A 26,435-nucleotide genomic window follows, 5' to 3' on the forward strand; every position below is an offset into this window, starting at 1 on the left:
CTTTCCGAGGGGAACTGAGATATATTCGGAACATCCGCAGTCCATTCAGCACCCACCTGGTGGGGCTGTATTTATCTATAAAGAATGGAGATAAAGATGCTTAACAGTTTGCATGAAGTGAAAACTGAAGGCTCTCGGTTATACCTGCAGTGAGTTATTCTTACAACGTTAGCAATTTGGAAAGAGCCTATCCGGACCTTCTGTGTTTGGGGAATGAAGGATACTCTGAACAGGCTACTTCTTCTAAAGACAAAGCCCACCCACCAGTCGAAACCGAGTGCCCAAGGGGAGCCTGACATCTGATACCTCCCCCCAATGCACCCCTCCTTCTGCCTCCTGACCCCTTCAGCTCCAGGAAGACATAAGCAGAGCCATCTTCTGAAGCACCATGTCCTACATGTGCAGTGGTGCTTGGCGTGTAGTGGTCACTGAGAAAGTGTCTATGACATTAATAATCAGAAGGTGAGCTCTTTGCACAGGTGAGCTCAGAGTGATGGCCACTATCTTAGGCACAGACATTTGATTGTCACTTCTTTCCAAGACACCCTCCAACATGACCAGACCCCTCTGGCGAGTGCTGAGTGAGCAGGATATGGCCAGGAGCTCATGGAGGACCAGCGGCCTGGATGGTCTCCGAGATCAACCCACCGAGTGGGCGCTGCCTTACGGACAGGCCACTGTTGTCCCTCTGTGTCACAACCCTCTGTGACACATCCCGTGTGACATCCTGTGTCACATCCCTCCGTGTTACACACCCTGTCGTCTGTAAACTCTTACATAACAGAAGTCAAAATGTGCATGTTCCATCACTTCCGAGGAATCCCTTTTGACGCAAATTTTACCGAAGTAAAGAAAGTGTGTGTGTGTGTGTGTGTGTGTTAGTCACTCAGTCGTGTTGGACTCTCTGTGACTCCATGGATTGCAGCCCACCAGGCTCCTCTGTCCATGGAATTCTCCAGTCAGGAATACTGGAGTTGGTTGCCATTCCCTTCTCCAGGGGATCTTCCTGACCCAGGGATCAAACTTGGGTTTCCTACATTGACGGTGGATTCTTTACCATCTGAGCCACCAGGGAAGCCCGACATATAGAATATACAGAGAAAAGTGAACACAGCGATCGTGTACGCATGGCTCCATATACCTTCCCCAGACGGAACCACCCAAGGAACAAGCCCTGAGATCAAGAAACAGGATCCACAGAGCATCCGGAAGGTCCTCAGGCCCCCTGCCATCACTTCAGTGCAGGAATTGCTTTTGAATCTTAAGTAGAACCCTTGGGCTGTTGAGTTTTAATCAGGGAAACACATCTTTCCCAAACCAAGGGAAAAACCAGTCATTTCCTCCCTTGGAGGAAATGGAGACAGCTCTCCTCCCTTGGAGGAAATGGAGACAGCTCTCCTCCCTTGGAGGAAATGGAGACAGCTCTCCTTTGCTATAGAAAAATTAAGAAACACCCCTTAGATGGGAAATTGCTCCTTTGTTCCCCCCCACCCCCCATGGTAAGTGCCTGTTTGAAGGCCTGTGACCCCAGCCTGGAGGTGGGCTACCCCTCCCCCCACTTGGCCAGACAGCAGCCCCTGGGATGAGCTAACTCTTGTCCAGAATGTACCTCAGGAAGTGAAGTGAAAGTCACTCAATCGTGTCCAACTCTTTGCGACTCCAAGGACTGATGGAATTCTCCAGACAAGAATACTGGAGTGGGTAGCCTTTCCCTTCTCCAGGGGAATCTCCCCAACCCAGGGATCAAACCCAGGTCTCCTGCATTGCGGGCAGATTCTTTACCAGCTGAGCCACAAGGGGAGCCCCAGGTCAGGATAGTAGGGAGAAACAGCGACCGACCGCTGTTACATTCTTTATGTCCGCTAACAGTGCTTTAAAGAGAAACGGTCACTCATCATTAGAGAAACGCTAATCAAAACCACAAGGAGGCACCATCTCTTGCCGGTCAGAATGGCTGCTATCCAAAAGTCTGCAAACAATAAATGCTGGAGAGGGTGCGGAGAAAAGGGAACCCTCTTACACTGTTGGTGGGAATGCAAACTAGGACAGCCACTATGGAGAACAGTGTGGAGATTCCTTAAAAAACTGGAAATAGAACTGCCATATGACCCAGCAGTCCCACTCCTGGGCATACACACTGAGGAAACCAGATCTGAAAGAGACACATGCACCCCAATGTTCATCGCAGCACTGTTTATAATAGCCAGGACATGGAAGCAACCTAGATGCCCATCAGCAGATGAATGGATAAGAAATATACACAATGGAATATTACTCAGCTATTAAAAAGAATGCATTTGAATCAGTTCTAATGAGGTGGATGAAACTGGAGCCTGTTATATAGAGTGAAGTAAGCCAGAAAGAAAAACACCAATACAGTATATTAACACATATATATGGAATTTAGAAAGATGGTAATGATGACCCTATATGCGAGACAGCAAAAGAGACACAGATGTACTGAACAGTCTTTTGGAGTCTGTGGGAGAAGGCGAGGGTGGGATGATATGGGAGAATGGCATTGAAACATGTATATTACCATATGTGAAACAGACCGCGAGTCCAGGTTGGATGCATGAGACAGGGTGCTCAGGGCTGGTGCACTGGGATGACCCTGAGGGATGGGATGGGGAGGGAGGAGGGAGGGGGGTTCAGGATGGGAAACACATGTACACCCACGGCTGATTCATGTCAATGTATGGCAAAAACCACTACAATATTGTAAAGCAAATAGCCTCCAATTAAAATTAATTAATTAATTTAAAAAAATAAAAATAAAGAGAAATGGTGCTTGTCAAAACCTCCGATGTTCTGTAAGGCTGGTTGGCTCCCGGCATGGACTTTTTTCACTCTAGAAACCTGCCTCTGAAAGAGAGGTTGGGAGCAGCCCCCGCCTCGGGAAGCGTCAGCCCTGGGCGCCCTCGTTTGGGTCAGTGCGGGCCGGCTCTGCGGTGTCTCCCTCTTCAGGCCCCCCAGCAGGCTGAGTCCCGGGTGCCTCTCCATGGAGTGCAGAAGAGGAGAAGCCAGGGATCATAGAGGGTTCATGACCTGCCTGAGGCCACACAGTGGCTGAGCAGAGAACCCCAGATCCCAACCACTTCTCTGCCCAACCTCAGAGTGGCCAAGCACCTCTGCCACTTCGGGGAAGTGCAGTTGGGGGGTTTGGGCAGCCAGCTCCCCCCACCCCGCCCTCCCTCCACACGCAGGTTTGGTCCCAATGAATCCCAAGCACATGTGTGCTAAGTCGCTTCAGTTGTGTCTGACTCTTTGCGACCCCGTGGACTGTAGCCTGTCAGGCTCCTCTGTCCATGGGATTTTCCAGGCAAGAATACTGTAGTGGGTTGCCATTTCCATCAGCCAGGCTCCAGGGCAGAGTCTCAGATCCTGCTGGTCCGTATCCTCTCTGGGGGATCTTCCCGACCTAGGGATCAAACTCGCATCTCTTGTGTCTCTTGCATTAACAGGCAGTTTCTTTACCACTAGCACCACCTGGGAAGCCCTAATGAATCCCCAAGGTCAGCTCAATTTGGGAATGCACATTCAGTCTGCCATGACATGAAATATTTAACAGAGGATGGGAATGAACACACACCTTCCCTCCTCAAACACGAGATGCCCTTGGTCAGCAAAGGCCCCGTGTGCCACCTGGGTCCTAGCGGCCTCTCCCAGCGCTGATGCAGGAAGATGCCATGGGAGCCAGGCCCCCACCCCTCTGTGCCCCCAAAGAGCTCCCAACTGCCCAATCACCTCTCATCCTTCAAATTCTTTTTCACTTTGTGAAACGTTCTTGAGTTGCTTTTTTTTTTTTTTAAGAAAGAAAACCAAAAGTTCTTGCCAGGACATGGGAAGCCTCTTTGGTCTGGGGGGAACCCCAACCCTGCTTCTGAAAGGACCTCTCGCTGGTGGGTGGAGTCTGTCCTCTGACCCGAGGGGATGCTCCCAGCACCTCCTTGTCATAAAACCCTCTGCTGGGGAAGGGCAACACACAGACCCATGTAGAGGGTCTGGAGCAGCAGGGTCGCCGGCACATCAGGGTCTGCTGCCCCTTGACCCTGCTACCTGCAGAAAATGACAAGCGGCTTGTCCCTCATCTCCAGCTCCAGGGGCCTGCTCACTCAAGTTTCACTTAACAAGCTTCAGACTTTTTAACAAGGGCTGGCTTTTCCAGGGAGATCCCGAGGTCAGTCAGTCTGTTTCCAAGCTCACCGCACAGAGGTCTGTGGTGTGTGGCAGGGCTGGAGCGGACAGTGGGTGTCCTCCCAGGTGGGCTGGCTGGAAGCCCAAGGCCACAGCAGCAGCTCAGCACTCAGACCCCTCCAGGGGGTCAGCGTGCCGTAAAAATACTGGGCTCAAACCACAGGAACCTCAGCTAGTGTGTGTCTCAAGCCTGTGGGAGTGACTGGGCCACACAGAATAGCCTCCTCTGAGTCTCAGCAAAGAGGTGAGTCTCGGACCTCCTGGTGGTCCAGTGGTTGGGAATCTGACTGTCAATGCAGAAGAACATGGGTTCGATCCCTGGTTCGGGAAGTACCACATGTCATGGGACAACTAAGCCCAAGTGCCATAATTACTGAAGCCCGCACACCCTAGAGCCCATGCTCCGCAACAAGAGAAGCCACCACAAGGAGAAGGCCACGCATCAAACTAGGGAACAACTGCATTCGGTGATGAAGACCCACCACAGCCATAAATAAATAAGTATCTTGGGGGGAAAGAAAACAGGTGAGTCTCATCACAGAGAAGGGTCCTCGATGGACAAAGAAACGCTGCCTGCAGGGGAGAGAGGAATAGAACTGCCCATATTCACCTCCACACCCCAACCCAATCCCCTCTCAACCGTCCCCAGGGTCCCCACACCCATCAGCCAGGCTCCAGGACAGAGTCTCAGATCCTGCTGGTCCGTATCCTCATTGGGAGACCTCCTCTCACACAGGAATGATAAGGCACAGATCCAACCACCCCCTCTAACCCCACTCCCATCTCCAACATCCAAGAGGTCAGTTTTCCAAATACCCAGACCACTGTCATCACTGACCATCTGACCACCAGGGACATCCGGAACCTCTACAGATGCCTCCTCGTCCAGTCCACCTGCAGTTACAAAGAGGCCCCTGAGCTAGCGGGGTGGGTAGGAGTGCCTTGCGCCATCTGAACACGGCTGTTGGGGATTCCCTGTAGAAAGGGAGTCAGGAGGACACTGGTGAGGAGCCGGCAGCTCCATGGAAATGAGGGCCGGGGGACTTCGAGCAAGTCCCCATTTCTGGGCAGTCTTTCTGTTTGTTCTTTCTGCTAATGGGTATTTTCCTGCCATCAGCTCCTTGGCCCCTTGGCAGAGCGGGGGTGGGGGCACAGGGAGGGTGGGCACAGAACCTGACCACCTGTCCTGCGTCTTGCTGTCACCTCTGACACCACCAGTTGGCGGGAGGAGGTTCGGACCCAGGTCTTTAATTGCTGGGACTCGACATGCGCATCTCCACGTTCCCCCTGCCCCCCTGCAAGCAGCAAGCTCTTGGCTATTTCAGGCAACTCTTCTTAATGCTCACAACTTGAAAAGGACCACAGCAAAATCATTCAGAGGGAACACAAGGAAGGGAGAATAGGGACTTGCAGGCACCTCCTGGTTTCAGCACAGTTCATGTGTCACCGAGTGGCAAGACCCTGGCTTGTCAAGTGCTCACAACTCACATCTCAGGCCCTTTGGGAGGAGCCCGGTCCCAGCTCAGCCACCATCAAGCTATGGGACTTGGGCCAGCTCTCAGAAACACCCACTGCCCAGTCTCTGGATCCCACCCTGGGGTAGAGGTTAAATGCCCACTCTAAACGTGAGTGGCCAGGTCACCAGCTTTACCCAAGAGGTGATACAGGGTCCTCACCTTCCTCCATGGGCTCATCTCTTTAAGGGCTGGATCATCGATATTTTACGCTCTGCAGGACACACAGCCTGTCACAACCACTCAGCTCTGTGGTTTTACCATAAAAGCAGCCAGATGAAACGAACGGATGTGACAACACTTGAATGAAGCTTTACTAACAGAACCAGGAGGTGGGGAGGGGTTTGGTCCCCAGGCCATTGTTGCCAGCCCTGCCCTAGGACCCTGGAGTACCAGTCATGCCACTTCCGGCCTCATCATCCCTCTGGGAGGTTGGAGGAAGGCCAGGTAAGGAGGGGGCACAGTTCTGAGGGAGAGCAGGAGAGCTGGGGTGTGCCCGGGAGGAAGGCACGCACTCGACACCCAGAAGCGAGGAAGAGCACTGCCCTGAACCACAAGTCGCTCTGGACGGCATGGGTCTCCAGAATTCTAGAATGAACGAGGCTAGCTCAGCCAGTACGAGGGGTGACAGCCTGTGGGTATGCCAGGTGCTAGGAAAGCTTTGGGCTGGCTCTTCTCCCATCCCTCCCAGACTTCCCACCATATCGCCCCTGTCAGGAGTACCACCGGAGCCACGGCTTTGAGGGCCACCTGCAGGCCCCTCATCAGAAGCCCTGAGGGCAGGCACTAGCAGCTGCCCTAATCTCATGAACCTTCTTTGATAGGACGTCCCAGCCCACGTCTCCAAAGCTCACCAGGAACAGCAATGTCACCCACAAGTTGACACGTGCCATCTATCTCTACAAGGGTCAAATCAGGAGCTGCTACAGCTGCTGACCTTCAGCACCCACTGAAGGAGTTCAGGGTGGAGATCAGGAGTGCAGCAACAGTGCTCTGGGAAAAACTGGCAGAACAGGTCTTCACATAGTTAGATATTTTCAGGAGAAGATGTTTTTGAGCCCAATTCTTTTATCTCCTTGTATCTAGAAAAATGCTAAAATCCTTTCTGGTGACGACTGTTCCCCATGACTAGCAGAAACCTTCTGCTAAAAATATATGGTTAATTGCATGTACTCACCCTTCACCAAAATCACATACATGCTGACCTCCTCCCCTGACTCTTTGGAGCAATTTCTCAGAGCTATCGGAGATGCTGTCTCCCAGGCTATTGTCCTCATTTTGCCCCAAATAAAACTTAATTCATAATTGTCACGTTGTGCCTTTTTTTTTTTTCTTTTTTTCAGTTGACAGCAGAACCATGTTTAGAGCAATCCCCAACTGCAAGTCCCAGAGGGGTTTTCATGCCCAGATCTTGGAGACTTGGGGTGAGGAGAACTCTGGAGGGAGGGATGGGTGGGTGGGTGGAGGGAGGGGTGGTGGGATTCATGCTCTGCCTCATTGTGGAGGCAGAATCATAATCTCCATGGATGTCCACATCCTAGCCCTTGGCATCTGTATGTTGTCTTTGCAGATGGGATTAAATGAAGAATCTTTAGATCGAGAGATTATTCTGGATTACCCGGGTCAGGGGTTGGGGGCAGCGTGGTGGTCCAAAATCATCACAAGGGTCTTTATGAGGGAAAGAAGGAGGCAGGAGAGTCAGAGGCAGTGGCAGGAGCTATGAAGATACATTCAGAGAAAAAGAAATTTGAAGACGCTACACTGTTGACTTTGAAGGTGCAGGAAGAGGCCATGGGACCAGAAACCAAGGTGTCTCCAGAGCGAGAAAAGGAAGGAAAGGATTCTTCCCTGAAACCTCCAGAAGGAAAGAAGGAACAGAGCCCTGTTAACACTTTAATTTTAGATTCTGACCTTTGGAATTTTCAAGTAGCAAATTTGTGAGGTTTATTAAAAAAAAGTTTTAAAAAATGTTTTTGACTGCACTGCAGGGCCTGCGGGATCTTAGTTCCTCAACCAGGGACTGGATCCTTACCCCCTGCAGTGGAAGTGTAGAATCCTAACCTCTGAACCTCCAGGGAAGACCCACAGATTTGTGTGTTTTTAAGTCACCGAGTTTGTAGCAATTTCCATCAGCCATGGGAAATGAACACGCCCACCCTCACACTGCCCACGCCAGCAGCATCCCTGCCAGACCCAGGGGACCACTTCCCTCTGAAGATAACTCCTACATGAACATTACGTAGAAGCTACACTTCTCAGCCGGCAAACATTCACAAGAGACAGTGTCCTGAGAAGGAATGTTCTAGAAGTGATGAGAGCTGCTGTCTTGCAGCTTTCCCAGGGGTCCTTCTCCAGTCCAAGGTCCTTCTCAGACTCTCCTGTGCAGCCTATGTGGGCACGAAGCCTGGTTACATCATCTCCAGCACAGGTGTTTTCACGATGAGGTTAAAGGAGCTGCTTACGCACCATGCAATTAAATACGGAAAGAAAGATAATCGGCCTTGGAGCTTCCAGTGGGGACCTCTGGAAAGGAGGGAGCACAGTGGTAGGAGGAAACCTGGGCCTCACGTCTGGCTGTGCTCATGGCTAGAGAGTGGCCATGTACAAGCTTCCCACCATCTTGGCCTCAGTTTCCCATGAGGAAAGAGAAACTTAGACTTCTCCAACTGTGAGTCACGTGGAGCTCTCTTGCTGAACCAAATGTCAGCTCCTACCAAAACAACCAAGGGTCCTGACATAAGGGCCAGAGACATGGAATTCCATCTGCAGACACAATGCTCAAAGCAAACACTGATGTTAAGGTCACCGGCCTACAGAGTCTGGCCCAGAATCTTGTCTCAATCTGAAGCAGGTCTTTCATTTCAAAGAGATGTTTTTCAATTGGTTCTGAACACTGACAACTAAAAAGAAACAAGGGAGCCCAAGCAGATTGTAAAGGCAATAAACCTGGATCATTATTTTCAAGTGGATGTGTGCCTTCAATTATTTTTTAATGGTAAAATTTTGCAAAGTAGACTCACAGAATCGTCGAGTGAAACATTTTTTAGGTCTGCCAAGCAAAACTTTCCTAACCCCAGGGCATTGCCTCATGCCACACACATCAGTGATCCTCCACTGCCCAGAACTGAGCTCATTGACTGTGTATTTTCTCTGCTGAGAGGCAGAGACACAGGCAGACATTCCTACTCAATGGATGAAAATTAACATCAGTATCATGGGATGCAAAAATTTTAGCAATCAAAGGATTGTCTGATCTGGTGAGCACGGAATCCTTCTGGATCCTTCTCCATGCTTGGGAACCAGGAAGGGGAAATGGGATGAATGATGGGAGAGGGAAGTCGGGGGGGGGAGACACAGAGAAGGCGTGTGTGGGCTAGAGGGGCTGCCTCAGTGGCTCAGGAGAGGACGAGTCGTGTTCTGATTGGTCAGTCACCTCTGGAAGAGAGTATAAATGTTCCCTGTGCTTGCCAGTGTTATCCAGTGTGCCTGACTGCAGGGGGCAATTCACCGCATAGCATAAGCTCCATCATCTTCGAAACCTTTGCTGGTGTGATGACTTCATTCACTCCTGTCATGCAGGGAGGCACCTGTGGACTGCAGGCATTTCAGTGGCCAGTTCAAACACACCCTTATGTGTGTGAAATCCCTCTTGACCACAGAGTGAAACACATTCCAGTTTCTGGAGTGTTGGATCCAATGTGGGAGGCAGTGAGCACAGTGGGCAGGTGGACCGAGTGAGAGGTCTGTCAGAGTCTGGATGTCCCAGCATTGTCTTTCTCAGGGTCACAATCTTGTTCTCACGCAGCCTTGCCACAAGTTTTGGGATGAGGCTGCCTGGAGGAGCAGGATGGATGGAGGGTCCCAGCTCATCCATCCCCAGTACCCAGCAAATACTAGCACATGTCCTGCTAACTCTGCATCTCTCTTCACCAGCCCTGTGTCTCTTTAATGATAACTCCATAAACAATAAGGAATAATTCAGGCCAGATGCTAACTGGAAAATACTTCTGCAGAGCCGCCAGCCCCATGGTCCTCAATATCACTGGCATGTGATATTCCTGGAGCTTTGAAAGCTATTCTGACGGAGTCGGTCTGGCCCCAGTGGCCCCTCCACCACCCTGGAGCTCAGCCCCTAGTTTGCTGTGTGACCAGGACAAGTTGCTTCAGCTTCCTAGACTCATTTCCTCACCTTGACCTTCAAAGTGTTTGCGAAGACAGAATAAGATCACGTGTTTGAAGCGCATCCAGAGGAGCGCTTCCAGCAGGTAGGGGCTGGAAGAAGTGGTGGAGCTGCAGCTGCAATAGGCACAACACGCACCCGGTGAACCGCAAGCCACCTGACAGTGATCTTGTCACCTGAGGAGGGACAGCTGGGCCACCATCCTCATTCATGTGGACTGAGGACCCTGTGTGCATCCTGGTGCATCTGCAGGGAAGGGACACCCAAGAGAGCATCCACCCCAGGTTAACATTCTGGATCTGGCTGCTCAAGCCTGTGATCATTTTCACTGAGCCAGAGCCCATTCCTGGAATGCTCCAGAAAGCCTCTAAAGGCTGCTAGGTACAGAGCCCGGTCAGCCCCTGTGAAGAGGAACCTTGACTCCAGCCTCCCTGGGAGCAGGCCTGCCTGTGTTCATGCTGCGAGAACTGCTGATTCTCGGTGGGTCAGGGTCCCAGACAACACTGGAGGCACACTGCTGTAATATCATTTCCTGTCGCCGGGCTCTGTGGGTCTTCTGGAATCACAGCCCCCTGGAGCCAAGACTCCTGGGCTGGGTGCTCAGAGCAGCTGTGAGGTCAAGAGAACAATGTGCTATGCACCTCCAACATGCACACACATGCACACACCATGTGCACACACACACATGTACTCACATGTGTACACACACCACGTGCACACACATACCATGTACACAGGGCACGGACACTGTGTACACACACATGTGAGCACACCATGTACACACATGCCATGCATATGTGTGTACACACATCATGTGCACACACCATGTAAAACACACATGCACACATACCATGTACACATATATACACATCCCATGTATATACATGTGTACACACATACCATGTACACACGCACCATGTATATACACATAACACATGTATATACACTATACCATGTACTATACACTATACCATGTATATATACACACCATATACACACACACCATTCACACACACAGCATGTACACACACCCCATGTACATACACTGTAAACACACATACATACCATGTATACACACACACCATTACACACACACCCCATGTACATACAGCTGTGTACACACACACACCATGTATACACAAACCATGTATTCACACACATACCATGTACACACACCATGTACTCACACATATACCATGTACACACACACATACCATGTACACACACCATGTACTCACACATATACCATGTACACACACACATACCATGTACACACACCATGTACTCACACATATACCATGTACACACACACAGCATGTACACCCACACCAAGTACAAACAAACCATGTAATCACATACCATGTCCACACCCACCATGTACACGCACATACCATGTGTACACACACACCATGTACACACTGTATACACACACACTATATACACACACACACCATATACACACACAGTGTGTGCACACACACTATGTACACACATATACCATATACACACACATGCCTGTGTTCCACAGTTGGGAAGTACATAAGCCCACTGGCAGAGGAGCTCCTGCCCCAGGGCAGGGACTAAAAACTAGACGGGTGGCCTTCACATCTGCCTGTCAGGCATGAAGCAGTTCTCCATCACTGCAGTATTTTTATCCTTCTAAAAGCAGAACTGATCTTTTTCACAAGCTTCTAAACCTGCTAGAACGCTGAAGAAAAAAATCCTTCTGATGACTTAAATTATGCCAAAAGCACTGATAAGGGTGCCAAATAAGCTCCAAGTATCACATCAACCTCAAACTGAAATCAACACGCAGGACTATTTCTACACCCAAGGTCATGACTTTCCTTTAGATGCCAACATTGACAAGAGGAGCCCAGTTACACTCCTCCCCCTTTCCTTCCCCTTCAGTCTAGTCTTGGGGTTCAAAGGGACTCATGGTGAAAACAGACTGCCTTGTTCTCCAGACCCTCTTCTTCCCTCTTTGAGAGTATGCTCAAGGCAAAAAGTACAAGGTCCGTGTTCCCAGACACCGATGACATTTCCTCCTTAACCCTGCCTGCTTCTTACCCTAATGCCCAAGGGCCAGCTCATCAGTGCCTCACTTTTCCTTCAGCTCAGTTCAGTTGCTCAGTCATGTCTGACTCCTTGTGACCCCATGGGATGTAGCACGCCAGGCTTCCCTGCCCATCACCAACTCCCGGAGCTTGCTCAAACTCATGTCCATTGAGTCGGTGATGCCATTCAACCATTCCATCCTCTGTCGCCCCCTTCACCTCCTGCCTTCAATCTTTCTCAGCATCAGGGTCTTTTCCAATGAGTCAGTTCTTCACATCAGGTGGCCAAAGTGTTGGAGCTTTAGCTTCAGCATCAGTCCTTCCAATGAATATTCAGGACTGATTTCCTTATTAAATACTTCTCCTTATTAAGGGGCAAAGCTACACCCACCACTCAGACCTCTTTCTTGTTTTCCCATCTGAAGTAAAAGGGGACTTCTTTTGCCCACAACAATAACAGGAACCCCGCCTGGGAAACGACCTAAAAATGTCCACATGGACCTAACCACATGTGAGAGTTTCTGAGTCTGGGGGAAGGGACTACTTGTAAAATGAGGACATTACTGCTCATCCCTGAACTGTGCAAACAGCACATCTTCATCTGCCACCCCAGTGGGTGTCATGGCAGGAAGTCCATTCTGCCTTCGAAACAGCTGCTCGAATTGTCAGGCTGTGAACACTGACCCCTGGGCTTTAAGCAGGCGCTCCACTCTGGAAGTCAACTGGGCAACAGACAAAGCGGCAAGTTTTCTGGACGGTTTCCCCAGGGCATGACTTTAACAGGCTTAAAGTGGTCCCCTGACCACAGCTCAGCAATGCTTTTCATCCTTGTTTCCTCAGAACCTCTCCCTGCATCACCAACCTAATCTCTTTCCTGTTTTGGGGTCCCTATCATTCTGCCTGCTCCAGCCCCCCAGCATCCCAATGCCCCAAAACTCAGCAGAAGCAGCCCCTCACCCTCCTGTCCGCATGGGTTCTGAATTTCAGTGGGCGATTACCACTTCAGTAAATATCATGCAAAATGCTGCTCTGTGTCCACAAGCATCCCAAAGAGCCTCCCATAGCTTCCTCTCACCCCGACTCCACAACAAGGTTGGGAAATGCGCCAACTTAAAAGGCAACCCCACAACACAGGGCTCTTTGCCCATCCTTCAAAGCCCAGCCACTCGGCGGACAGACAAGTCAGGGGCCACTTGGCAGAGTCACTGAAATGCAGTTTCCTGTTCGTGTTCCCGAGAAAAGCCTCAGCACCAAGGGCGGTGCCCAGCTCCTGCCACGCGGGCTCCTGGCCTGGAGACGGGAGGTGTCCACTACACCTGCCCCGTGGGTCCCATCAGATGGAAATCTCTCCCCCTACTGTGGATCAGGGGGGCGGGGCTCTTCAGTGGAGGTGGGGCTCTGCAACAAAACACTAGTGAACTGTGTCCCAGGCCTTGCTGAGCTGAGTCCAGTAAGGTTCTGGCTTACTCTCCACCCTCCACGGGGGCCAGGGTGCTCTCCCCACATGGGCACCTGCACATCCCTGCTCTGGTCTTATGACCTGCTCTGAGCACCTGCCCTGGCAGACACTGGGGTCTTGGCTCCTCGCCCATGTTCCTGGCTGACAGGCCCTGGCCAACCCTTGAATCTCCCGCTGGAGCAGCCCCTTGATTCAGGGCAGAGGAGGCGCACTCCCTGGGGACGAGCTGCCCCCAGGCTGGGATCTAGGTTTAGGGGCGTCTTCTGCTGCTTCTCACAGGTCCGGTTACTTTGGTCTCCAAGAGCCACTGTCACATGTAGGCGCGTGAGGACTTTGGAAAAGGCAGAGCACACAGGCGGCAGCCCCAGCAAGAAAGCCCCTTCCCCTGCCGCCCCCAAGCAGTGGCCCCTGAACCTCGCTCACTGCCACCACCACCTGGCATGGGATGACATCAAGAGGTGAACTTCCCTCCACTGACTTCCCCAACCCTGGCCCTAGAGTGAGTTAAAATCCAAGCGTGTGTGTGAGTCGCTCTGTCACGTCCAACTCTTTGTGGCTCCATGGACTGTAGCCCTCCAGGCTCTTCTGTCCATGGGATTCTCCAGGCAAGAATACTGGAGTGGGTTGCCATGCCCTCCTCCAGGGGAGCTTCTCAACTCAGGGATTGAACCCACATCCCTTCATGTCTCCTACATTGGCAGGCGAGTTCTTTACCACTAACGCCACCTAGAAAGCCCCATGAACAGCATCGAAACATGTATATTATCTAGGGTGAAACAGATCACCAGCCCAGGCTGGATGCATGAGACAAGTGCTCGGGCCTGGTGCACTGGGAAGACCCAGAGGAATCGGGTGGAGAAGGAGGTGGGAGTGGGGATCGGGATGGGGAATACAAGTAAATCCATGGCTGATTCATGTCAATGTATGACAAAAACCACTACAATATTGTAAAGTAATTAGCCTCCGACTAATAAAAATAAATGGGAGAAAAAAAAAAAAGCCCCATGAGTATGAATTAGTTTGATTATCACCACAGCCCTATGTGGTACAGACTTTAATACCCCCATTTTATAGAAGAGAAAATTGAGGCACAAAGAGCTAAAATCACTTTCCTAAGGTACCAAGGCTAACAGGTGGGAGGCCAGAATGTAAACCAAGCAGTGGGCTGCCAGCCTAATTCTCTGCCGGAGATGGCAAGTTGGTAAGTTTAAAAAAGAAAAATAAATGAAGACACACGTCATGTCCCTCCTGATCGCAACCATCTGGAATTGTACTATCCCCTTATTTTTGTCTCTATTGTATGACATTTGTATTTATCCTTAAATAAGTTTGGTAAGTTTTACATGGTTTTGGAATTTATATAAATGTGTCATAATGTGTGTATTCCAGGAATTGCCCCTTCTCCAGCTCCACTTTATTTTTTTAATTATTTATTTATTTTTGGCTATGCTGGGTCTTGGTTGCTGCGTGGGCTCTCTTCTCTAGTTTCGGCAAACAGGGGCTACTCTCTAGTTATGGTGTGCAGGCTTCTCACTGGGGTGACTTCTCTGGCTCTGGGTGTGTGGCCTGAAGTAGTTGCAGCTGCTGGGCCCCAGAGCACAGGCTCAGTAGTTGTGGTGGACGGGCTGAGCTGGTCCATCTGATTGTCTGGTTTTTTTTAACTTATTCTAATATGGTTACATGAGGCTTTAATATTGACAGTAGAATCATCAGTATCTCAGTCAGAACAAAATAAATACATGCACATAAGATACAAATTTAGAGATGGCAGTAATAGGCCTGGTTCTCAAAAGCTGGTTTATCTCAAACTAAAGGTCTTTCAACCTTGGCTTTCTCAACTATAACATGAGAAGACTGGACCATTGCAATCTTTAATAGCTTTTCCTAACTTGGAAAAAATACTCATGTATAAATATGATCACATAAGGATGCATTTATAAATACAAGCACTAATATATGCACCTGCTATTATATATTGAAATGTCATTTCTTCTCTCTGCAAGGCAAATTGATGAAGAAGAAACTCAAAAGCTCAAGGAACAGCATTCACCCCTTTATGTCAGTGAGGAAAAGCTGTGACTGATGATTCTTCTCATAGCCAAAGCAGTTCTATTTACTGTCTTTGCACTGCACTGAGCTTCATCTATGAAAATATTCAGTCGCAGGTAAATCATTAGGACAGTTTTATTGTTTTGCCAATATTTTAGGTGAAACCTGTCTCGATAGCAGTAATTCCTTTCAAAGCTATTTTATGTCCATTGATGACTATGTTTTCCCTCAATAACAGCCCCTGTAAAAGTCCCCACCTTTATTTCTCTGAAGTGCCTGGATGGCAAATTCAGTGCCGCCCCCTTGAAAGTCTGGGAGCTGACAGGAGAGCCCGTGAGGTACCCAGAGGTGGGTGGGGCAGTGACGTCTGCCTTCTGGCCATCAGGCCCTATCCCCACCACCCAGAGCTGCTGCCTCCCTCGGGGCCACGTCCTGGATCTTATTCTGGACCATTCCATGGAGAAGAGACTCAGCCAAGGGGTCTCGTCTGTCTCACCAGCACTTTCCCCGCCTTGAACTCCATCTGCTGGTCATCAGATCTCCACCAAGATGCAGAGATGCATTTGAGAAAGGGAGGCACTCAGGAGCAGGGAAACTGCCAAATTGCCTGGATTCCCCCAGAGCTTGTCCAGTGAGCTCAGTACCCACCTGCCAAGCCTCCTACGCCCTGAGCCGCTCTCGTCCTTGCCTCGACAGGACTCCGCCTGCCTGTTCAGCTCTCCCCTGCCTCCCGGGCCTCTCCACGCCTCCCTCCCATGAGGGGGGGCTCATCTTTGCTTCTGCTTTGCCATCCTCCTGTCCCCTGGCTGGCCATGTCATTGCACCAGACTGCACGATATGTGGCCCAACTCACAAATAAGAGGGCCCCAGTGTCCACGAGAGCAGCCCGTCCAAGCAGTCCTCTCGTGAAGCAACTCAGAGTAAAGACATCCTGCTGCCCTCACCAGCTTTTCCCTTTATCTGGCTCGAACACCTAAAGTCAACTGGAGAAGAATGCAATTTCCAGTGGCTTTATCATTTTTATGACTACAAAACCCCCAAACCAACATCTTCCTTATGAATCAGGCTTCTATACAAACTAACGGAAAGCGTCAAGCTTTTACCTAAATCCTGTTTCCTTTGGTTCTTCCATCTATGGACTTTTTGATCCTGAAGCTGGCTTCATCCTACACCTTCTAGTACAAAGCACAGGATGTCCGCAATTCAATGGAAGAGGCCCAGAGACAGTCCCAGGGGACACATTCCTGACACTCAGCTCCTGGGATGAGGCTGAACTGCAGGAGGCATCTGGGGTTAGAGCTGGGCCAGTGAAGGGGGATCTGGGACCTGCCAGGCATGGGGTCGTCTTACTCAGGGTTCACCTTCCGCTAGCGAGTCATGAAATGATGAAGCCCACGCTGCTGGCTTCCCCTCCCCCTCCCAGGATGACTTTCTCCAAGTCTCAAGTTCCTCCAGTAAGTCTGAGGTTTTCTCTGCCTCTGGCCAACCATCGTGTGAAACTGCTGCACTGGGGTAAAGGTCACAGCGCTCAGCAGGTGTTTTCCAAGTTCTCTGCAGAGTCGGTTGTTTTGTGTCAGGGGAATGGGCCTCTGTTCAGCACAGAGGCAAGAAAGCTTCCCACCACCCAGCTCACACTCCAACCACTAGGACACCTGCGTGCTCCAAGCAGAATTTTTAAAATTCAAAAACTATGATCCTTGCAATTCAGAATCTGCCATCTGGGAGACCAGGAAGGCTCCAGTTCTTTGCCAAAAAGAGAATGGGGACTGCGAAGTAAGACAATGCCGCCTGTTAGACCATGGAGACACGGTGCAGGAGAGGCAATCAGGCCTTTCAGATGCGCTGACTGACGGGCAAGTCAGTGACTGCATCGGCCGCCCATGTTCCCTGCCTGGTCCCTGGAGCTGCTGCAGAGGATGGTGGGCATGTTGACCTTATTCTGCGGTGATCGGCATCACTAAAAACAAAATACCCAGAGAAGGGCTCGGGCAGGCCCACGTAGACACCCAGCACCAGGAGGGTTTCTTAGAAATGTATCTGGCTCCTTCGTACTCTCCACAGAAGGCAAGTTTGTGGATAAGGGACCAAAGCACTGTGGGACATCCTCCATACAAGGGAATCATTTACCAAACAGTATAAAATTACCAAAGCCTATGGATTTTCAAGTTCCATCCAGAAACACAGCTCTAATGGGTCCCCTTTTCATTCCCTGGTGAGCTCATTGATGTTACATGTAACAAGAAGGCCCACTTTGCACGGGGTTTCATGAAGCCAGTGGCCCAGGCCAGTGGTCCAGTTCATATTCCAAGAGGCAGGCACTTCTGAATGTGGGCAGGGCTCTCAGAACAAGTCCTCAAGCATCAGAGTCACGAAACTCCCGGAGATCCACATGCTCCTTCCTGGCTGGTCCAGACCCCTGGGCCCCCGAGTCCCTCTGGAAAGCCTGCCCATGTGGCCACCCCAATGCTCCCCCGACCCCTGCAATGCTGACAAAGTCCCAGAGCAGCAGATTCACCCTTCACTGCCCTGCCCAAGTGAGTGTGGGGTCCACTTGTCACAACAGTCTGTTGTCCACAAAGACATGCAGCAGGTTTAATCTGGGCCAGGCCTGAACCCTGCTGCAGGCTCTGCTCCCTCAGCCTCCAAGCTCAGCAGATTTCTCTCTGATGACACTGGCTCATTCTCTGTGTAAACAATGCTCCCGGGCACAAGCAGGCAGGAAGTAAACAATTTAACCTTTAGAGTGTATAGATAACCAATGGGAATTTGCTGTGTGGTTCAGGAAACTCAAACAGGGGCTCTGTGACAATTTAGAAGGGTGGGATGGGCAGGGACATGGGAGGGAGGTTGTGGAGGGAGGGGACATGGGTGCATCTATGGCTGATTCTTGTTGATGTATGACAGAAAACCACAAAATTCTATACAATTATTCAATTAAAAAAATAATAAAGTGGCAAAAAAAAAAATGCCCCTGGGCCAGGGAGGTCAAGGGATCTTTTGACTGGACACAGAACAAACAGAAGGAGCCTGGGGTCCAGACAGGATCCTGGGGTCCTCGAAGAAACTCTGAACTTGTCACTCACACTTCTCCAACCAGGATTTCCCTGTTGATGACCTGGAGACCAGCCCTGACAAAGTGATGGGGACCCACTTGGCGAGGCAGGTCACACCACTGCCATCTTCCTCTGGGAGGCAACTAGGGGGCCCTTACAGCCCAAGATGGGGACACAGGGCTGGACTCTCTCTCTCACTCGAGACTTACAGCCTCGTGACCTCAGGAAGGTCCCGAATGCTTCCCTGTTCTTCCCTCACACCCAAGAAACGCTCAGTTAAGTTGACATCCACCAACTGTACAGTGTCTTCACTCTTTTCATTTCTGAAGTCTCAAATTTTACCCCCAGCTTACTTTTAGGATGATAAACAAAGACTCTGATCCATCCTATGACCCTTAGGCTACTATTATTTAATTATTTCCTATATAATACCATCGGAGAAGGCAATGGCAACCTACTCCAGTACTCTTGCCTGGAAAATCCCATGGACGGAGGAGCCTGGTGGGCTGCAGTCCATGGAGTCGCTGAGAGTTGGACACCTGAGCAACTTCACTTTCACTTTTCACTTTCATGCATTGTAGAAGGAAATGGCAACCCACTCCAGTGTTCTTGCCTAGAGAATCCCAGGGACGGGGGAGCCTGGTGGGCTGCCATCTATCGGGTCGCACAGAGTTGGACACGAGTGAAGCGACTTAGCAGCAGCATATAATACCATTCATAACTACTGTGAAAAAAGTGAAAGTCACTCAGTCGTATCTGATTCTTTGCGACCCCATGGACTGTAGCCTGCCAGGCGCCTCTGAATTCTCCAGGCAAGAATCCTGGAGTGGGTTACCATGCCCTCCTCCAGGCATAAGGACATGCAGCATTCACAAAGACTGTAGCTACTGTTTATTAAATACTACACATTGGGCACAGAGCTTCACGTATATCAAGTTATTTGGCTCAATAAGATGGGTATTATTACCAATAATCCCTTTTCACAAGGAGGTTAAGTAACTCATCCAGATGCCCAGCTAGGGTAGGGTAGGTTTTGAACTCAGACTCTAACTCTTGAGGCCACATTCCCACCCTCAACCCCCTCTCTGCTGAGCACAAGCTACTAAAAGGCACTAGACTGGGAATCATTTATTAAAACAAACAGAGAGAAAGAAGGAAAATTTTAACTAAGCCCCATGTAATACAGAAAACTAACCAAACTGATCCATGGACCACAGCCTTGTCTAACTCAATGAAAGCATGAGCCATGCCACGTAGGGCCGGGCACAATAAAGGACAGAAACAGTATGGACCTAACAGAAACAGAAGATATTAAGAAGAGGTGTAAAGAATTCACAGGAGAACTATACAAAAAAGATCTTAATGACCCAGATAACCACGATGGTGTTGTCTCACCTAGAGCCAGACATCCAGGAGTGTAAAGTCAAGTGGGCCTTAGGAAGCATCACTATGAACAAAGCTAGTGGAGGTGATGGAATTCCAGCTGAGCTATTTCAAATCCTAAAAGATGATGCTGTGAAAGAGCTGCACTCAATATGCCAGCAAATTTGGAAAACTCAGCAGTGGCCACAGGACTGGAAAAGGTCAGTTTTCATATCAATCCCAAAGAAAGGCAATGCCAAAGAATGCTCAAATTACTGCACAATTGCACTCATCTCACACACTAGTAAACTAATGCTCAAAATTCTCCAAGTGAGGCTTCAACAGTACATAAACTGAGAACTTCCAGATGTTCAAACTGGATTTTAAAAAGGCAGAGGAACCAGAGATCAAATTGCCAACATCCGTTGGATCACAGAAAAAGCAAGAGAGTTCCAGAAAAACACCCAGTTCTGTTTTACTATGCCAAAGCCTTTGACTGTGTGGATCACAACAAACTGTGGAAACTTCTAAAAGAGATGGAAATACCAGACCACCTGACCTGCCTCCTGAGAAATCTGTATGCAGGTCAAGAAGCAACAGTTAGAACTAGACATGGAGCAACTGACTAGTTTCAAATTGAGAAAGGAGTACATCAAGGCTGTATATTGTCACCCTGTTTATTTAACTTGTATGCAGAGAACATCATGCGAAATGCCAGGCTGGATGAAGCACAAGCTGGAATCAACAATGCCAGGAAAAACATCAATAACCTCGGTATGCAGATGACACCACCCTTATGGCAGAAAGCGAAGGGGAACTAAACAGCTTCTTGATGAAAGTGAAAGAGTAAAAACGATGGCTTAAAACTCAACATTCAAAAAACTAAAATCATGGCATCCGGTCCCATCGCTTCATGGCAAATAGATGGGGAAACAATGGAAACAGTGACAAACTTTATTTTCTTGGGCTCCAAAATCACTGCAGATGGTGACTGCAGCCATGAAATTAAAAGACACTTGCTCCTTGGAAGAAAAGCTATGACCAACCTAGACAGCATATTAAAAAGCAGAGACATTACTTGGCCGACAAAGGTCCATATTGTCAAAGCTATGGTTTTTCCAGTAGTCATGTATGAATGATGAATGTGAGAGTTGGACCATAAAAAGAGATGAGTGCCAAAGAATTGATGCTTTCGAACTGTGGTGTTGGAGAAGACTCTTGGGAGTCCCTTGGACTACAAGGAGATCAAACCAATCAATCCTAAAGGAAATCAGTCTTGAATATTCATTGGAAAGACTGATGCTGAAGCTGAAGCTCCAATATATTGGCCACTTGACTCAAAGAACTGACTCATTGGAAAAGATCTTGATGCTGTGAAAGACTGAAGGCAGGAGGAGAAGGGGATGACAGAGGATGAGATGGTTGGAATGCATCACTGACTCGATGTACATGAGTTTGAGCAAGCTCTAGGTGTTGGTGATAGCCTAGCATGTTTCAGTCCATGGGGTTGCAAAGAGTTGGACATGACTGAACAATTGAACTGAACTGAAGCCCTATGTAATAAATAATAATTCAGTTCACCTTAACTTTCTTCTTATTACACATTAACTCAAAATTACTCTAAAGGAAGGAAAATGCCTTTTCCACAAAATTACAGCCAATGGGATTTCACGTTAAATATCTGCAAACCCAAGAGCAGCATTTATGCGCTGGTCATGTGTGGCCACACAGAGACTGGGCTCCCCACCAATGCCCCTGTGGCTGCCAGTCAGAGCAGAAGCCCATGACTAGACAGCCTGCCCTCTCATATCATTTAGGATAGAACCATTTTCTGGACAGGCAGATATGCAGGTCTTTAGAAATAGGAAACCCACAAGCTTCTTTGCAGGTCTTAATGGGAAATGTGAAACTAAATATAAGGGCTCTCCACTTTTCAACCAGCTTTTGGACATAATCTGTTCTTGTGTTGGCAATAAGCCCTATTATTGTTTATAATGAGGGAACAACTCAGCTATCATAGATGTGCACTTCTTTCTTTTTCCAAAGGTTTTCCACACACCTCACCAGCAGCACCTCAGGAAACCATAAGAAAGAATTTAGTGCATAACAACTACTCACCACCATTTCTGATTCCTGTATCCTACCTTCAGGTCAGCAAGTCTTGGTGCTTGAGAACTACACTCTCTAGGTAGGTTTACAAAAATGTCAACTCTACAATCACAAAATCAAACAACCAACCAAGTAAAACCCAAAGCTATGAGAAGAGTTTTTAACTCCCCATCTCCTTGTGTTTGGTCAAGAACCATATAAATGATGGTGCTGAATGTTTCGTGTGTGTGTGTGTGTGTGTGTGTGTGTGTGTGTGCAGTCTCTGTGCAGCCCCGTGGACTGCAGCCCGCCAGGCTCCTCTGCCCATGGAATTTTCCAGCCAAGAACACTGGAGCAGGTTGCCAAGCCCTTCTCTAGGAGATCTTCCCAACCTGGGAATCAAACCCACATCTCTTTAGTCTCCTGCATTCGCAGTCAGATTCTTTACCATTATCACCACCCGGGAAGCCCTGAATGTTTCATAACTCACCTAAGCTCAGCACAGAGGAGCCAAACTGGCCAGGTGTCCAGGGAAGACCCTGGTCCTCAAGGAGGGGCAAAGCATGGCCCGTCTGCTTCTACCAAGGCATCTCTGGCCTTCGAGGTGCTGGAATGGAGCCCGACTTGTAAATCATGTTTATATTTACGATCACATGAATGGATTCACACACAATGTACACGTGTATGCTCCAGGAAGCACACGTAAAGTTCAGCTGCTGTTTCTCCGAGCCTCACAAACCCACCCAGGGTGGAAGTGAGTCACTAGGGAGTGGGGAGCAGCAGCCTGGCAGCTGACACTCTGGATTCCAGCCCCCTTACTCCATCTGCCCCTCGGATTCCTAAGGGGAACCCCAGGATTCCAAGAACCACCCTGCTCATTTTTAAACGCTGACTGCTCAGTCTGCCCAGCCCAAAGCAGGAGGCCCTGCTTCTCACTGTCTCACCTACAGGGTGAATCTAAAACAAAGCAAAACAAGAATGATTCACAAGGATTCGGATGTGGCTGTCTCACAGGAAACACGTGCATCTGGCCTCGTGGCCCTACCTTCCACTTTCAACAGAAATCCGGAAAATTCATGAAGCTTCCCCATTCTGAGGAAAGCTTCGAGGAGGAAGACACTACACAAGGAAGCCAGCCATTTTCCCTCAAATGGTCTTTGTAAATATCTATGTGCTATTTCTATCCCAGTGAAGTCTCCCACCTATGCTTAAACAGTCATCAAAGTAATAATCATGGGTAAAAAGGAGCTCCATTCATCAGAAGCATGTTAGTGACGTCTCCAGGGTAAAATTAGGCGACTGGAAAGATTCTCTAATTTTCTGGGCCCAGGTGTTGGTCGGATTTGGTCTGGAGCCGTGTGGTACTCAGGCCCGGCATCCGATGTGCACAGGGCAGGGTGTGGGGAGGACGGCCGGTCCGCTCAGAGAGGCCGCAGCATCCGGACCTAGCAGCTTGGCATCCTCTGTTCGCGCTTAGCAACAGCTACCGCTTAGCTACAGCGCCGGGCGGGCAGCCAGGCGCAGCGCCGCCCGAGGTTACCCGCGAGCGTTGACCGGTAGTAACCCCGGCGCGGGTGGCGGCGGCGGCGGCGGCGCCAGGTGGCCTTTGCGCATGCGCAGCGGAGCGCCCCTGCTCAGCCTGCACCTAAGCAAGTGCGCGCGTGAGGAACCGGCCAGTGCCCTTTTCTTCCAACCATTCAGAATATAGGGTTCCCGACGTGCACGAAAACCACCAGGCAACCTCCGCCGGACCCTCAACCATATCTACGTTTGCAAGCAGGTGTGTCCCTGCCGCTTGGCAGGGACAGTGCAAACGTCACACAGGGCCCCAGGCCTGCAGAGTCAGCATCCGCCCCTGCGGAGAAGACAAGGGGTTTTACTCCATTTTTAAAGGCCGGGCAAGAGTCCTGTTGGCGGGCCGGCCAGGCTCTCGCTTTCCCCAGAGCTGGCCCTGGGCGGGGACGCCGGGGAAGGGGTGTGGAATAGGGAGAGGGGGTTGCAGGATTTGGGATTGGCCCCAATGAATTCGCTTCTTGGAGACAAGCCAGTCTGGTCGCCCTTGGAAGAAAGGTCAAGGTGAAGGACGGGTGGCCCGAGAACCCCATCCTGGAGGAAACAGGATCAACGGGGTCCTTAATCAGGGTGGTGACCACAACCGCCCCCAGCCCAGCCCAGCCCATGAAGGAAATCTGGGGGTCTCTTCCCCAGGAGGTGGGGAGGCCTTCGGTGGCACCTTTGCTGCCACCGGGTCTGGGGTTGTGTTTGTCATGGGCAGAGAAAGGTGAGAAAAACAGCTCATCTTATGTGGACCTGCGAAATGACAGGGGAGGAGGGTTCTCAGTGGAGCTCGGAGCTCGTGGAGAGGCTGGTGGTTAGTAAGATTCGCGGTCTAGGCCTGAATCTGACATCTGCCTCCTTCTAAGCCTCCTTTCCTCCCGGGTTAGGTCCACACTGACAATGATGCTCTGTGGCTTTCCCGTGAGCACCTAACAGAGACAATATGCTAAAGCAAACAGCATTTGTTTAGAAAAGTTATTTTTAATAAAAAAAAAAAAAAAAACACTTCTCCCCAAAAAGTGGGAGGGAAGAAATAACTGAGAAATCCCATTAAACTCCTGCTAAATAAGGTTCACTTTCAAGATAGGCAGAGGAGATATCAAGGCGAGGGACTTTTTGTCTGAGTGCATCAGCTTGTCTGATGACAGTAAAAGAAACAGAGTGACTCAGGTTCTGTTTTTCCGTTTATCCCCACCCTTATCAGTTCACCACCGAGCATTCCAGCAGAGGCTCCTGCTCGATGCCCTGCCCCCAAGAGTGCCACTGTGCTAACTTCTCCCAGAGCAGGGCTCCAGCTTCATCTCCTCTACCAGCCACATGCTTTTCATTCCCTCCTTTCCAGATAGCCCTGGAGCCTAAGTCATCTGGCTTGTACATAGGCTTTTTCCCTCCCAGTTTGTGAGCACATTTCTGCAGTTTCGAAAAGCAGAACTTGGATCAACAAATGAACATTACTCGAGTTGAGATTTCAGCTCCACAGACAGAATTCTAAGAATGAGAGTTGTGCAAACATGGGTGCCAGGCCCTGGTTGCTGTCAGGATGGAACAAGAAAGATTGCTCCATGGGTGAGAGGTCAGAGGAGGGAGCTTCCAGGCTCCTGTGGGCTCCAAGATTCAGGCTGTAAATATAGGTCTCCATTGGACATAATTGCAGTCTTGAAGTCAAGCACAAAGAAGACTAACAACAGACACAGCTGACCAAGTGAGAAGTAAAACTAAGGGCTGTGGGTCAGGTTAAGTCCCGGCAGGCACACCAGCCTCCATCCTAGACTCTGAAAACTCCTCCTGATGCCTTTTTGCAAATTATGGGCAAAACCACCTAGTATTAGAGATATTTTATTTGAAGGTAAGTTTTCTATAGAGGTTTTGGAACTCCATCAGGGAGGGTTTTATAAAAGATGTACCTCCATCCTAAAAACTCCTTGTTTTGTTCAGGTCAGTCTTTCCAAATGTTTTTAATCTGACCCATGTAGTTGCCTTTGTTCCTTAAATAAGCAAATCTGTTGGTTCTAGAACTGAACTCAAAACAAGTAGGTGTGTGGTTACTAAACATTTTCTTCTACCAGTTTATAGACAAAAGAAAGGGTTTTATGTTCAGCAGAATGTCACCTTGGGTTATATCTTGGCCTTGATGGATTCAGTTCTGGTTTATACGAGATGTTAGTTCCAGCATATGAAGTTTTAAAGACATGAGCATACTTGAGGGTGTTAAAGGAAGGCAGGAGGGTACCTACCCAGCAGGGGAAGATGAGTATCACAAGAATGTACTCAAAAAGTGACACAGTGACACCAACCCCCCACTGAGCAGAGCACAGTCCTGCAAGGTCACACTGAAGAGGCCAGATGGCTCCAGACCAGGCACACTCTTTAGAAAAATGGCAGCGTGTTAGTGGGTCCTGCCAACTGGAAGGTGACTGGGGTGGCCTGATATGGGCATGAAAGAGAAGAGGAGACCTCAAAGCCAATGTCAGCAGGGTCACCTGTGCTATGTCTGTGGGGGCTGTCAAGCCTGATCAGACTACACATGAATCATGCACCCCTGATTCCAGGTCCCCGTTAGTGATGGTTTGACCTCCATGCAGCATGTCCCAAGAGAGTTACAGAAAGGGTGCCTAGACCCTTTGAATGTTCAAGTTCTTCCTGTAAGCTAGCAAACTCTTTTGTTTTTATACATGGTCATACTACATCCATCTGTCAGGAGAGTCGGCCCATCCTCTATAGTTTTTCAAAGCCTCTTTTGGAACCTATAAGGCAGAGATTCAGAACTGTTCCAGAAGACCTCATCATCAAAGGGGCCTGAGCCAGTGGCCTGTCCCAGGGAGCCACAGAGAACCTGGCAACTGGCCCCGGAGGGGGCATGGGAGTGCTCCAGCTGTCTCCATTCACCAAGGTGACCTGGGGTCACTGGGCTCCCCATGT

At 49.6% G+C, this 26,435-nt stretch overlaps 1 protein-coding gene across 3 annotated transcripts in view; it reads right to left on the reverse strand.

The window, feature by feature from the left end:
• The window catches only part of ABCG1 (ATP binding cassette subfamily G member 1), a 68,583-nt gene that overhangs the window by 30,154 nt on the left and 11,994 nt on the right, over positions 1-26,435 (reverse strand). The window contains exon 1 of one of the 3 annotated variants that reach the window (XM_061167532.1): positions 5,874-5,898. The exons of the other annotated variants lie outside the window; for them this stretch is intronic. Coding sequence (XP_061023515.1) covers positions 5,874-5,883 — 10 coding nt within the window. The 5' untranslated portion in view covers positions 5,884-5,898. Of the gene's footprint in view, positions 1-5,873; positions 5,899-26,435 lie in introns of those variants that run through there. 3 annotated transcript variants of the gene reach the window in all.

Source organism: Dama dama, chromosome 19 (assembly GCF_033118175.1).
Source record: "Dama dama isolate Ldn47 chromosome 19, ASM3311817v1, whole genome shotgun sequence".
Classification (NCBI taxonomy): Eukaryota; Metazoa; Chordata; class Mammalia; order Artiodactyla; family Cervidae; genus Dama; species Dama dama.